This window comes from Onychostruthus taczanowskii, unplaced genomic scaffold (assembly GCF_017590055.1).
Source record: "Onychostruthus taczanowskii isolate IOZ18803 unplaced genomic scaffold, ASM1759005v1 scaffold14, whole genome shotgun sequence".
Classification (NCBI taxonomy): domain Eukaryota; kingdom Metazoa; phylum Chordata; class Aves; order Passeriformes; family Passeridae; genus Onychostruthus; species Onychostruthus taczanowskii.
The window spans coordinates 14,025,707-14,040,369 of NW_024498573.1; the positions used below are offsets into that span (position 1 = coordinate 14,025,707).

At 45.8% G+C, this 14,663-nt stretch overlaps 1 protein-coding gene across 1 annotated transcript in view; it reads left to right on the forward strand.

Moving 5' to 3' along the window:
• WWC1 (WW and C2 domain containing 1) overlaps positions 1–14,663 on the forward strand; it is a 66,800-nt gene continuing 52,137 nt past the window's right edge. Inside the window, exon 1 of the mRNA XM_041398016.1 lies at positions 1–213. Within this exon, the coding sequence (XP_041253950.1) occupies positions 95–213 (119 nt within the window). The 5' untranslated portion in view covers positions 1–94. The remainder of the gene's footprint in view (positions 214–14,663) is intronic.

The window sequence follows — 14,663 nt, forward strand, 5'->3', positions numbered from 1 at the left end:
ACCGCTGCGCGCCGCCCGCGGGAGGGGAGCCCCGGCGCGGCCCCCGGAGCGCAGCGCGGCGGTGCATGGGGCGGCGCGGCCGGCGGTGCGGACCATGCCGCGGAAGGAGCTGCCGCTGCCCGAGGGCTGGGAGGAGGCGCGGGACTACGACGGGAAGGTGTATTACATCGACCACGGCAGCCGCACCACCAGCTGGGTCGACCCCCGCGACAGGTGGGCGGCGGCGGGCGGGGCCCCCGCGGTGTGCGCGCAGAGCCCGGCGCGGCTCCCCGGGAGCCCGGCCGGTCCCCGCTGCCGTCCCCGGGCTCCGCGGCACGGGAGGGCAGGGCGGGACGGTGGTGGCGTTACCTGCGGGCCTGGCCCGGCAGTAGCGCTGCCCGCTGCACGGGAGGGCAGCGATGGACGCGGCTCAGCGAGTTGTGTTGCTGCCGTTCGGGTCTCTCCTTGGCCGGCCCCTGCGGAGCCGCGATCGGCGCGGCCATGCGGCCCTTGCGCCAGGGGAGCGGCGGTGGCTCGGTGCGGTGGCTCGGGACAAGGTGGGCTCGCAGAGGTGTCGGCGGGCCCTGTCCTCCATCGTGGCCCACCTCTGCGAACAGCTGCGTGGCCTTACCGAGCTTGGCCATCGCGGAGGTCACGGACTTCAGGGTGTGTCTCTGATCGCCCCTCTTCGCCACCTTCTTCCCTGCGGTATCCCCTTGCTCCTGCTTGCTCTGAGGAGTTCTTTTCCTGCAGCGTTCACTTAAAAAAGTGAAAAAAACAGAAAACAGGGTGCTGCTTAATACCGGGGTCATTTCCAAGCAACATTCTGTCCTAGCATGTTGTAGTTCCATGCTTGAGGCAATCATGGTGAGCCAGTGCACTGGAGCTTGGATGTGCAGGAAGGATCACGACTGAAATGTAGGAGTTTCTAACTTTCTTGTTTAATGTTTTGTTAGCTGAAGTTCCCAGAAACGGGAACTCAAAAATCCATCCTAGCGAATTTCCTGGTTGGAAATTCCAGCAATCTGAACTATGCAGTTTGTTGTTGATAAATTTCACACGCTTCCCCATCTGACAGTGAGTATTTTCCTTGTTGTGGGGCAGAAAGGGTGATTTCTGAATCTGTGTTCCTTTCTTCCCCTTGCTCCTGCAATCAATTCAAGGAGCTTCCATTGTTGGTGGGATGTCAGGACTTTGCCTTCACTCCGTTTACTTAGATGGGTTTTTTGTTACACATGGACGTGAATGATTGTCCAGTTTTACCAGATTTCAAGGAGTGTTCTGCATTCCAGGAATAATCCTTGTGTGTACTGTACACAAATGTAACCTGCTGCCAGCTAGGGCTTTGGAACTCGTCTTGGGGTTCAGTTTTGGGAATGTGGTTGAGAAGGGCCAGTAACAGAGTTGTTCCAAGGTGCTTCTTTAACCTTCATAAAAGTCAATGAAAGCTTAAATTAGAAATGCTTTCCTGGCATCCTTATTTTGTTCAGAGGATGAAGACAGGTGAGAAATCTAATAGGCCTAATGCAGGCTTATAAAAATTCCTGTGTGTCCTTGGCTAGTGATTCAAGAATGACACAAATGACTAAATGGGTGCCGTATTTAGCCATGTGTACTGAGCTGTCACAGAATCATTACCTGCTCACCACTGCTAGAGGACAATAATCAAACACATTCTGATAACTCTTATCACATGACACTTGTTGTGCACATAGAAATACACCTGGATACACGTGGCCCTGACGAGCTTTGTGTCTGAGTCATCTTCCAGTAGTGCTACCAGGGAAACTGCCCCTGAAAATCCACAAGGTTTTGAAGAGTCTGCTGGTCCACAGTAGAAGAACTGTGTGACACAATACTTACCCATCATCTGGTGGACCGTGAGCTTGTATGAGCTGAAATTGTCCTCTGCCATACAGGAAAGAACTTCTCTGCCAAGTAATTAGCACTGCCTGAAACCCAGTTGATGAGGGATTTCTCATCAGCTCAGGTCATAAGATGCCTGTTCCCTGCAGGGGAGTGAACGTGGATTTACACACTGAGCATTGAACTCTATCACTGTATTTTAAATTTTAAATGATTGAAAGGTTTGCCTTTTACAAGTCATATTTAAAATTGCTGCAGCGGAGACGTGGGTTTGTGAATTTGCTACAGTGCTCTGTGTGCTGTGCTTACACATTCTGTCTGTAACCCAGCAAAAAGCAACAGATAGTGGTAACATGGCTGTAGAAATGCAAGTTTGAGGAATGTGGAGGAAGATGTGTGTTAGGGCACGCTCTGAACCCAGTGTCAGGGAGGACCTTTGTAAACCTGATCAGAGTAGCAACTGGTAGTGAAAGATAGAACACACGTTTTTAAACCTTCCCTAAATCTTTCATTCTAGCTTAATTTAGTGCAAATAAACATGAGCAGGGATACCATGTAGCTTCAGGGCATGGGCCATCCCATTGTTTTGTGACAGCAGGTTTGCAGTCCTGCTGAGGTTGGTTTGACAGGCTGCCAGGGAAGCAAACCTGGCTGTGGGCACACAGGGTCTGCAGCAGGGATGGGGAGGCAGGGGGTGAAAGGTGGGACCTCAGCTGGGCCTGGGCTGTGAAATCAGAAGCTGGGCTGATGCTTTTCCAGTTCTTGTTTAACACATGGCTCCAGTTCTGCTGATAGGCTGTTGGTGAGAGGGGCTGTTGGACTTTGCCAGGAGGAGATCCCTGGCACCTGGTGGCGTCTCACTGTCCTGTAGAGGTGACCCGAGTGATGCTCAGGTGCCTGCAGCCTTGGTCGAAGCAGCTGCATGTCAGAGCACTTTTACCTTGTACCTTTTAAGACTCAGGGTAGTCCTGAGAAACCTGTGGATGTTGGTACATTTTGGGAAATCATCTAAGATTAAATAATCTGAAGAATTTTGTAATTTGACTGTTGCTGTCCCTGTGGTGTGGTGTAACAGCAAAGAATCAAGGTACTTTGCATTACAGGAATTTCAGGTTAAAAAGCTCTAAGGCAATTCTTCTGAACAGGTGGGGAGAAAATCAAAATCCTGCTGTGTTTTCCCTTTTGTAAGAGAAAGCTCACATAGCTGCCTTTTTTGGTAGATCTGTAGGAAATGAGACAATTCAGGAGTTGAATACAGTGTGACAGGAGATCAAACCTTATTGAGCTCAGGGAGAAAACTTGTCATTCCTGGTTTTAAAACTATGCACGACCCTTCAGGTGTGCACTAGTACAAACCATGCCAGAGAGCTGTCTCAGTTGCTTTCTTAACGCAGAGGGTGCATCTGCTCTGGAAGCTGCTGTGCTGGTGGGCAAACAGAAAATACCAGTGTTGTCTAAAAACTTCAGCACCAGCTGCTGCCTGTTCTTAAGCATCAGCATGAGCAATGCTTGAACAACAGAGTGCTCTGAGTGACGTTTCAGCTTTCATCAGAAGTGAGGATTAGAAATGGGTGTCTCTGTTGCAGTGCTGTGCTGTCCTTGGGCTCTTTACAACCCTCCTTCAGACAGTCTTGTAAGAGGATAAATTTTTAAACTTCTCCTTGTCTTTCAACACAAGCTTCAGGATGCATTGAAAATTTGGCCATGCCTGATAATCCATCCCACTCTTGAATATTTGTGCTGTACTCTCCTACTGGCCTGGTGGTGTAAGGAGGTTTTTCTGTGTTATTTTAGATGGAGCTGACTGAACTTCTCATTTCACTTCTATCTCTGGACTCCCGTTGAGAATGAAAGCTATTGAAATCGAAGCAATTGTAGCTTAAATTTGGTGAAATTACTAAACAGCATCCAATGTTTTCAGTTTTGGGAGGCAGCAGTGCCTTAGTTGATGGCTCTGCATTTTTTGAAGGCTCTTGTTGCTGTAAAGGGTTGGGAGATGTTCATTAAGTAAAAGCCCAGATTCTGCATTTGCTGTCGAAATTCTCTTCCTTCTCCACATGGAGATTTTTCCAGTATGAAACTCCAAAACAAAGCTTTGGTGGAGAGATTTGCCAAGTTTGAGGGCTAGTGCATGCAGTACCGTGTACAATCTTGAGTATTTAAAATAGTTAGGGTTACGGCCACCTGTGTAGTCAGGAAGATTCAGATTTGCTGAGCTTGAGGATTTTAGTGGAGAAAAGCCAGGCATGTAATATGGAGAGCACCATCATCTAGCCATGCCCTTCTAGGCTTTATGAGAAGTGCTGCAGAGTATTGTCTCTGCATTATTCTGCTCTTTAAGCTTTTCATCCCCAGTCTGCTCTGCACACTTGGTCTACAAACTGCCTTTATTAAAGATTTAGAAATGTGAGCATGGTGCTGAAAATTCGTATGTAACTGTCTACTCCTTGGATTACTTAAATGTAGAATAACTTTAATGACTGGAATAAAGCTGCTATAGGTAACTTAAGTGTGAGAATCCTTCAAAATAAAAGGGCTGGAAGAAGGGAGGGCAATGAAAGGCAGCAGGAACAAAAAGCGTTATGCTCTTCTGTAGATGAAAAATCAGTAAGCATAAGGAGATGAGAGAAAAACTGTCCAAAATAGAAAAACCAGGGGAGAGAAATGCTCTTTCATCAGTGCCAACAGCATAGGTCATGCAGCTGAAGGCTGCTAGTTTGATGCCTGTTGCTGCCTTTGTTTGCTGATATCTAGCTAAGCACCCTGTCATATATATGTGAATCTGCTGCTTTCTCCTGTTTGCATTCCCCAAAATAGCTGACAGCTTTGTAAGGAACAGGCAGCTTAGTGTGTGCCCATAGAAACTGCTGATCACCATTTTCCATGAATGCAGAAGGGAGTGACAAAAATGCAATCTTCAAAGTCATCCAAATGCCACCTCTTGGAACAGGTGTCCAAATGTGCAGGATTTGTGCTGTTCTCACTTTTTGCCATAATGGTTGGTTTTTGTAGGTGCTAATACATAAGGAGACAAGGATAGAAGTAAGATTGTGACACTTGAAATTATTTTAATTTATTAATATCAAGTGCCTTCCAAGATGAGTTAGCTCAGAATGCACCTGAAGATTGGAAAAAAGGGTTGGAGCTGAAATCTGTCACACTGCTTCAGTTATAAAAGATCAGACTTTATTATTCTGGGGGAGTTTTGGGTTGATTTTCTTTTCCCCCTGGACTGCCCAGACAAGCCTAGATGTTTTGAAGACTGCAGGCACTGCCTTTAGAGCCAGTGTGCATCCTCAGTTGTGTAAGCTCACCTCACACTGGGGAGGGAACTGAAAACAACAGGTGTGATGCTTTTAACAAGGGCATCACTGCTAAAGGTGTGGTATGCACACGTAGGTAGAGACAGAGGATGTTGGCAGTGACTTCAGAATGAGAAAATGCATTATTTTATCTTGCTTCCCTAAGGAACGTGAAAAAAAAAAAAAGAAATGTGAGGTTTTGTTCAGCTCAGCAGCTTTTTAATGAATCTTGGGGAATTCTGAGTCTTAAAGGATCAGAAATGCTTTTGAAGAAATCTCCATACATCACATTGTTTAGAAATATGTAGGCTGAGCTTCATCTTCTGCTCTGGCAAGGTCATCTTGCTCACAAGTTCACTCCTTTAATTTTGCCTCAAAAACTGACAGCGTGTGAAGTTAGAAGTTGCCACTGACTGGAAACTTACTTGGCAACAGAATCAACAATTCCATCCCTATGTAGGTCATATATTTTCATATCAGCGTAGTTATCTTGATCTCCATCCAGTGGAGTGACAGGAAATTGGCTAGTAAATTCCATATGTGGGTATGACAGGAGAGGTGGCTGCAGTGTTGGGCATCTGGGGCAGCTGCTTGGTGCTGTTGTTTCTTGGGGCACCTTAAGCTGCTCCTTCTGCCAGTGTAAAATTCTGTATCAGTGCAGGGAGTGAGGTGTGGAAGCTGGTCTGGCTGAAAAACGTCATTTGGCTATCTGGGTTCATTCACAGAAGCAGTTGATCCAGGTTGTGTAGGCTTGTGCTGAGCTGGGAGGCTTGCAGGAGTGGGAGTGGGGCTGGCAACCCGGGAATGCTGCTGAGGGTGCATTTGTGAAACTGTCCCCAGGCATTTGACCTGGTCAGGCGCTCTGCCAGCCCAGCTGAGGAGGTGTTCCCAGGTGCTTAGCTCTGCCCCATGATTTCTGATTGAGTTTTACAGGAAGAATGGATTTTTACTTGCTGGAGCCCATGTGAAGCCAGCAATGAGGCTGAGCATCTCCTAAAGATGTTCTTCACAGGGCAGCTTCATAGCTAGCACAGTTACGGGAAAATGAGTTTGCAGCAAAATTTTCCATGTCTGAATCTGATTAAAATTTCTCTAGAAAAAATTTCTGTGCCAGAAAATTTACTGGAAGACATGGGAAGATTTGTCCAAAGGAGTTTAATGAAATCACTTGTACGTAAAGAAGTGATGTTTGCTCGGCGGCTGAGGGGTGTCCTGTTACTGACCCACCGCTCCAGCTTTTGGGACTGGCTCTAATCTCAGTTGCTGGAGGAGTCTATTAGGAAATGATTGCTGCTGTGTGCTCCTGGAGGTGGCTGCAGGCTGCCAAGGCTGTCCTTGCTCTGTGCTCAGCACTCCAAGCAGTGTCACCTCCCCACAGCGCATCCCTGCGTGCCTCAGGGACACCGCTGAGCTCGCCTCTGACAGCAGGGACATGTCCTGGGCTGGGCTTGGCTTCGCTTGGATCCTGTGGGACACCTTCAAGCCTTTCTCAGAGTGAGGGAGAGACCATGCAGCTGGCTTGGGAAAGCTCTGCTGGTCTCCCTGTGCCAGGGCTGGCTGAACCTGATGGCCTTGAGTGCTGCACCAGCAGGGCAAGTGTTAGCTGGAATAATTAATCAATAAGGAGGGGTGGCAGCAGCTTGGCAGGGTCAGGTGGAGGTATGTAGACTAGTGCTACTGCATGCACCTGTAGGAGAGCTACGCAGATTGACCACTTCCTTGGAGAGAAATACTTTTCTTGCTGGCTGCTTGCCACTTGTGAGACCTGTTTAGTAAGGTTACGTGCTTTGCTTGTGGTAATGAGGACTTGGCTTTATTTGAGCAGTTTAAGCTCAGTTCTTGTTCACAGAGCCTAAGGTTACTGTTCCCTCCTCCTTTAAAGCTACACGCATAGATAATTGGCTGAACAAACGGTGGGCAAAACTGCTCCCTGCAGAAAAATAACTGCTTTTCACTGCCACTCATTCCGTGAAGTGGCATCTGGAAGACTCTCCAGATAGTCACAGGAGGTTTGGTGTGTAACAGGAAGATGCAAAGAAGCCAAATCCTACAGCTGTCAGTGTTCTCTGGTTTTTTCATGCTCTTGGATGGGTTCTCCTGGCTTGGTTTGTTCTCAGTTTGTGCTGGTACTTACGGCTTCCACCCCAGCCACGATGTTCTGCAGCATAAGTACCCAACACATTTAAAAAACAGATGAATTGCTTTCTCAATCTCGTGGAGGTGCTGTAGGGATTAATTAGTTCTGACAAAGTGCTTTCTGGCTGAGATGTCAAACTGACGTTTCGGGACTAATGGTATTGTTTAGTGAAACTGCTTGGTTCTCCTCAAATGCCTAATTACTATTTTAGAAGAATGTACTCTGTGGAGGGAAGCTTTATTGATTTAAAGCACACAATAAACAGTATTGCTTTCAAGAGGCAGTCATTCATATCTGCTCTGTGCAGAGTTGAGATGTGAGGTGGTCACACAGCTACTTTGAACTGAAGTGTAAGTGAAACTATTGCTTAAATGATCCTGCAACAGCCTGCAGATTTCTCATATGTGACTTTCAACTGCCTTAATAGCCATGTACTCAGAACAAGGGCAGTCCCCTACCAAGGAGAGGGCTCTCTGCTGTTTCATCCTTCACAACCCTACCCCACAGGGAGGATGGCCTGCAGAGGAACAGCACTGGGTAAAATAACCTTCTGGACCCTTCAAGCAGTACAGGAAAATGTAGGTAGCCCCAGAAGTGCTGTGTGAAACCATACTGTGGATAATTTAGTGGTTAATTTAGTGCTTAGTGTTGCTAAGCACAACTTTGGATGCCATGAGCCAGCTAAGCCTCTGCAGGCACTAGAAGACATGCAGGTGGCACAGCTGCACAGGCTGTCCCCTTGGCCATGCAGCCTCTGGGCCATCAGGTGCATAAATCCCGTGGGACATCCTTGAGGGGCTCAGGCAGGCTGGCACCATGGCTTGGCAGCAGAAACCTGTCACATCATGGCACCTGAATGAAGAGGAGGAGTCATCTCCTGCCATCCTCGTCCTGGACACTGGCTCCATTGTTGGACTGTTTGAAACATTGAGTATATATTTGAGCTGCTTATGCAAATTATCTCAAAGGGGATTTGGATGGGGATGATAATGGAAAGTATTTGGCTGTCATGTGTGATGCAGCTCTTTGAATTATCCAGCTTGTTTCCTGTGAGGTATCTCAGGCTCATGGCCTGTCTTGGGTGGTGCTGGGTATTTTTAGAAAAAATAGTAAGACTTATGTAAGTTCTAATGACCTGTCCCGTATCTAATTCCAGGTGAGCTTTTCATATTTTTTAAAATAAATATTCTTAGCATGAATAACATTTGGTATTGTAGAGTTTTTGGCATGGTTCAGCTTGAAATTAAATCGTTACTTTGAACAGGCTTTTTTGTTGAGGCGTGGATGTGGTGATGCTCAGGTGTGTTTGATTAGTGGTGTGTTAACCCTGCAGAGAATAAGGAGGTTAAACTCTCCATTCAGTATATTATTCAACGTTTCTCAACATCTGGTCTCTCTCCACTTCAGCTGTCAGTTGACCCACTTGTTGAGGCTTTTCTGAAATTCCTTAAAGTCATCTCCACATCCAGCTAACCTAAACAGCTTGTCAGCCAGCAAGGCAATAACCCAGGTTTGATATTTGTCTTTTCTTATGTCACGCCACAAGGTCTAATCATCAGAGTTAATACAAGTTATTACCTTGATGGGACTGTTGAATTCCTGTATGGACACATATCGTAGATGGCTTTAGGCTGTTTAACAGTTCTCAAAAAGTTTTCCAGTATTCTAGACATGGACAGATTTGTCTGGCAAAGAGATCAGTAAGTGTTATTCTGTCTTATTTTAATCTGTATGTGGAGGGAAGGGAAATGTCATGGCTTCTGCCATGTCCCATGGTTTTCTGTGGCTCTAAAGTTTTGTAAGATATCGTAGACTTCTTAACTTGTCTGTGTTTAGCTTTTTAAATTTGGATATGAAAACTCAGCTGAGTTAGTCTGTAATTCTGAGTAAAGGTAGGTATATTGTCAACTATCTGTTAATTATTCATTGACTGCTATGTGGCAGCCATGGTGAGTTTCTCATACAACTGGCTTACTAATAATTCAGTTTAAAATGCATCTGCCATCATCTCCCTGATGCTAATCAAAGCATAACCTGTATGTGAATACTTTCTTCAAGCACATCTCATTTGTTTCTCTTATATTCCTTGGCCAGTACTCCTCACTTCCTTTTTAAGATTTCTTTTCAGGAGAAGATTGTGTGGATGGAAGGGGAGAGGTGCATGGCAGGAGCCTGGCGTGGTCATTTGCAAAAAGGTTGCATGGATAAAAATCTTAGTTTGCAAAGACAAATTTGCAACTGAACTGGTCGCTTCCACTCAAGCTTGTTTTCACATATCTTTTGTAAATGCCACTCTTATCCCTAAAGCAAATGTTCTGTGTTGAATTTTCTCATCTTTATTCTCTATTTGTCCAGTGATCTGTAGCTTACACCCCAGAGTGTTTCCTGGTTTCTTTTCTATCTGCTTCCCACATGCAGGCTCCTGCAGTTTTGGGTGGTACCTCTGACAAGTTGCATTGCATCTTCAGTAGCCTGGCTGGGCTGGGGGTCTCTTCCAGTGCAGTCACTGGGGTTTGGCTCAGGTGCTGTGGTGGTGGTTCTTCCTGTCAGGAAAAGATCCCTGGATGGGTGGAGGACAGCTGACTGCAGCTGAGCATGCTGCAGTTCACAGCCAGGTTCAGACCTGCCTGTTTGGGTTGGGAGGATTTGTTCTTGTGTCAGACCCCATCCCATGGCTGTTGCCACAGCCCCAGGCAGCAAGGTGGGCCTGGGCGCTGCTCTGGTTTTCTGACCAGAGCCAGGTGGCACCAGGTCCTTGAGAGAAAGTGGCACTTGGTGCAATTAGCTCCTGGGTGTTGGGGTTTTGCTGTGTGTAGAAACAAGAAAGAGAACAGCCCAAGGGGTATTCACACCTATAAACCTTCTGCTTGGAAATCTGCTTGTGGCACTCGCTTCTGATGGAGTGTGGCATGTTGGTAAGCGTTCCTTTGCAGTCAGATTTAATACTGAGCAAATTTGCAATGAAATAACCAAAGTTTAATAATTTTAACAGTGCCCTTTAAAGGCTTTATTGTTTGAATTACGTGTCTGGAGTAGAAGGGCAGTTGTGTGGCAACAACTCTGAATGACAGTATTGTCTCCCTCTTACCTTTTTTGAAGACAGGCTGGAATACTGCTTTGGTCCATCTGCTTTGTGGCCAGCCTAGATGCTTGTTCAAAGGGGTAGGGAATAATGAGGTTATGTCAGTATGAATTAGGGATTTCACAACAACAGTTTTATTATTTATGTTGCATTCTCAGTATTTATGGAGGGTTTACTCCCCCCTAGCTAGTGGCTTTGCAGTCAAAGGCAAGCTATTGACCTGTCATTTTATACTTCTGTGTTCCCAGCTCTGGCGCACTCCTTTTTCCAGTGATTGTTGCTTCAACTTTTTCCTCTCCCAAGCCATATAACACTGCTTCTTATTTCCCTTATGGCCATGTTTACAGGGTCTTTAAAGCTTTTCATAAGTAAGCACTTTGCCTGATGGGAGAAGAAGGTTTGTGGAGTTAAAAAAAAAAAAAAAAGGCAAGAAATACGCTGTAGGTAATAGATTCCAAAAATGCAAATTTGTTTAAGCAACTTCTTAAAAAGAAGGGAGGGAGGAAGGAATTGAAGATTAAAACCTGTGTTTATATACATGTAGAAGCTGGAGGCAAAGCAATCCATTCATAAATATACAATAGGATTTATGTCATGGTGAGAAGTGCTACATGCATATTCATGTGTAATTTGCAAATCCTTTGGTGATTAAATACTTTACTCCAAACTCAAGAGCTAAATAACCTTCTTGTTGAAATGAGATGTCCAAAGGCTCTAACGCTGCTCCAGTGGAGGGGAAAGGCTGGGTGGTGCAATAGATCCAATACTTTAATTTTGACTCTATTAAAAGATTTTTGGTGTGCTTTGGGCATTATTTTATTAGTATAATCAGGGAGTTTTGAACAAAGCATGAAGCAGAGAATTGCAAGAAATATTGTAAAGCCTGTCATGCTAAGAAAAGCAAATAGGCTTAGGAACTTGTTAGGATGTTTTTCTCAACTGATTTTAATGTCAAATAACTTTATCTAAACTTTCATATCCCACAGGTAAGCAAAGAGTTGAACTAGTAACAGCTTGGAATGCCTCTGTCTTAGAAAAGTAGCTTTGTGCAAGTGGAAGTGAATTGCCTTTAAAGAGTGTAGCCTCAGTTCTTCACTAGGAGAGGGATATGAATACACTATTGTCAGTGCTTTAGGTTTTCAAAAGTCTTTAAGTATTGTGGATGGAGTACATCCTTTCTAACATCATGGACAGGGAAGAACGCTGCTATGGAGTAACTGTTTCCTGCAGCTGTGTTGTTGCATGCAGGCAGCGAGTGCTCAGTGACAGTGCTGCGTTCCTGGGCAGGGCGTGGTGATGCAACTGGTTTATCTTCTGGCAGTCATCACACCGAATGGTACTCTGAAATGGGACAGCGACTGCCAGGCATCCTGCCGAGAAAACAGAGCTCAGCCTGTGCCTCCAACAGCTGTGATAAGATGGGGCTGGGACTTGTCCTGTGATTCTGTGCTCTGTGCCTGCCCTCACCTTCCTCGGGATCCTGGCACAGCTGGAAGTGGCAGCCCCCTGTCCCCTCCACGGCCACCAGCTGCTCTGCTTGTGCAGCACAGCGGTGGCCCCGTGACACTGGGCTTCTGTTTTTGCTGGTGTTTATATATTGCTATGGGCAATCACTAACAAACCAGAGCTCTTCTCAGTTCCTAAAGCTGGACCTAAGCCTGGTCAGTTCCATCTAGGTAAATTCCCTGTATTTCACCCTTTGGAAAAGCTGTGGTTTTTTTCTTGTATCTGGACTACCACAAAGTGTTTCTTACTGTGCTCTCCGGTGTTCCTGATGGCTCATTTTGGAATTGCTCCTTTTTCAGCTTATTTGGGAATTGCTCCTTTTTGTAGCTTTATGAGCTCTTTATCCTTTGTGCATAGTTTTGTGTTGGGAGAATATAAAGTACATCGATGCTGGATGGGAGAAGCCAGCAGAGTTCTCGTGTTCTTTCTTTACCACTGAGGTTAGTCCCTCTTTGAAAGTTGTGTTGTGTGATTTAGTTTTCCTGCTCCTGTTCTGTAACAGCTCACCTGTGGGATGCTTTGATTGAGCTGAACAAGAAGACAGAGCAGTGCACTCAACTCACTAAGGACTATAAATGCATTTTTCTGGCTGGCACAGGTGTAGCAAATTGCCCTTCTAGTCCTGTTTACTTGTTTTTCACATTCAGTCACTGGTAGTTTCTGCTCCTTGGTGATCAGAGAATAGCCCTGGATGCCCTGCTGCTGTCTTGTGCTGTGATCAGGGGGCATGTGGCAGAGGCACTGTCCCTCCCGTGCCTGGGGACTCTCCTGTACAAAGCTGTGCTTCAGCTGATTTGAAATAATGTTTCCAGGTAACTGTGAAAAGCTGCTGCTTTTACAATGAGCACTGAGAATTTGTATCATCTGCCATGTCAGAGCAGCACTGTATCTGAGCTGGTGGCTGGTCACATAGGGGTGTGAAGATACAGCACAGAGTCCTTGAAGAATATGAATTGGTGTAGTTCTGTAAGAGGCACAAAATTGAGCTAAACAAACCCACTTCTTAAGCTGAGTCCTGAGTTGGTAACTTCTTGGCTTTATAGGGTGGGCACTTCACCCATCAAACAGTTCAGATGCACACAGGGCAATAGCTGGTGTGTGAGGTGTGGTGTTTCTGATTACTGTGACTAGACGTATGAGCTGGTTTTATGCCAGTATTTTTTACTATATGTTGATGAGAAAGCTAGAAGAGGTAAAGTTCTTAACAAATCCCATGTTTTAAAAGAGTGCTATAGAGGTAGAGACCGGATGGGAGGTGAATTTGATTTCCCCCATGTTTTAGTAATGATAAGTGGTTGCCTCTGGATCTGTCTCAGAAGGGTGCAGTGAACCATTGCTTACAGTATTGTAACCAGTTGCAATTTTGGTGGAAGAAGTAAGAATCTTTGCCCTAGGCGTTGGTTCTGGCTGTGGGCCTGAGCACAAGCCCCACTGGCAGGGCTGGAGCAGGCTGAGGAGCCACTGAGCTATCCTGCTATGGGAGGTGGCCATTCCTTTAGCCCAGGTGCCCATCTGACTCCTCACTGATTTTGCTGGCATGCAGAAAACTGCTCCCTCTCTTTCTGGGCACAGTTTCTGCTGCTGCAGTAAGCTGGAACGGCCCAAGGACTATCTGGCAGCAGTGACAAGGTGAGGTGGGAGTGACCTTCCTGCCAAGCATGGCTCCCCTGGAACTCACAGCTCACTCCTGAGCTGCTGTCAGTGCAGTTGTGCTGTGCTTGCCTGGCACCACGGGTGGTGAGTGTGGGTTCAGCCAGGCAGCTGTGTCACTTGTAGTTTGTCTTTCAAAGCAGACAGCTTAAATATCAGATTGATGCTTTCTCAGCGCTGCACTGTGGGCTGTAATTCCATCTGCTGCGACAAGGTGACACCTGAAAAGGTATGTGCTGCTTCCTGCATGTCCTCCCTGTACCTTCTGCATGCAGAACTGGAGGCACCATTTCACCTGCTTGTTGGCCTTGCTCACCATTTGGTTGCCTGGGAGGCTAGCAAAACACTCAGTATTTTCTCTGAAGTGCTGCTGGAATTTCAGTGTTGTATTTTCATTCATCCTGATCACTGCAGTTTCTGAAGTATCACCACCCTTTGTCTTCACTGCTTTGTAACAGTAGAAGTATCTGTTTATGCCATTGATTTGGCAGTTATTAGAAGGACATCGACCAAAGGACATTATTAGTGGAAAGGAGGAGTGTTCAAACACCTCTGCCCAAAGGTCTGTGTTATTAATGGTTCTGCAGATTTATCACTGATTTTGGAATTTGATAGCAAGTTGGCTCTCTGGATCAGTCTGTAGATTAAAGTTACTAGACAAGGGCAGCAGGAGTACTTTGTTCATCAGAGAATTTCATCTTGATCTTTGCAGGTGAGCTGAACTGTGGATAGTGATTTATTTAGCTGAGCTGGTGGGAGTAAGTTAATATGCATGTTGTGAATTCTGCATTGGTGCTGTAGATCAGCATTTGGGTAGAAATGAATAAAAAGGGTAACAGTGAAACTGCTGAAAAAAATACTGGCATGGGAGTTGCGTATCATTCAGGTGCTGATGGCGAAGTAGTAGTGAGATAAGCAGCAAATTTCAAACCTGTAAGCTCTCATGATGGCTTGCTTAATAGCAGGTGTACGGTACTGTAAGGCACAGTGTCAGATCCATTAAACACAGCTTTGACGTAAGGATGAAAATGAATAGCTGAGATATTTTAGGTAATTGCCTTGAGCAACACTGATGGTTGTATTGGAGCAGCTTCAGTGAGTTATAAACAAGCTTCAGCTGAGGCCACATCAAGCAACTGAT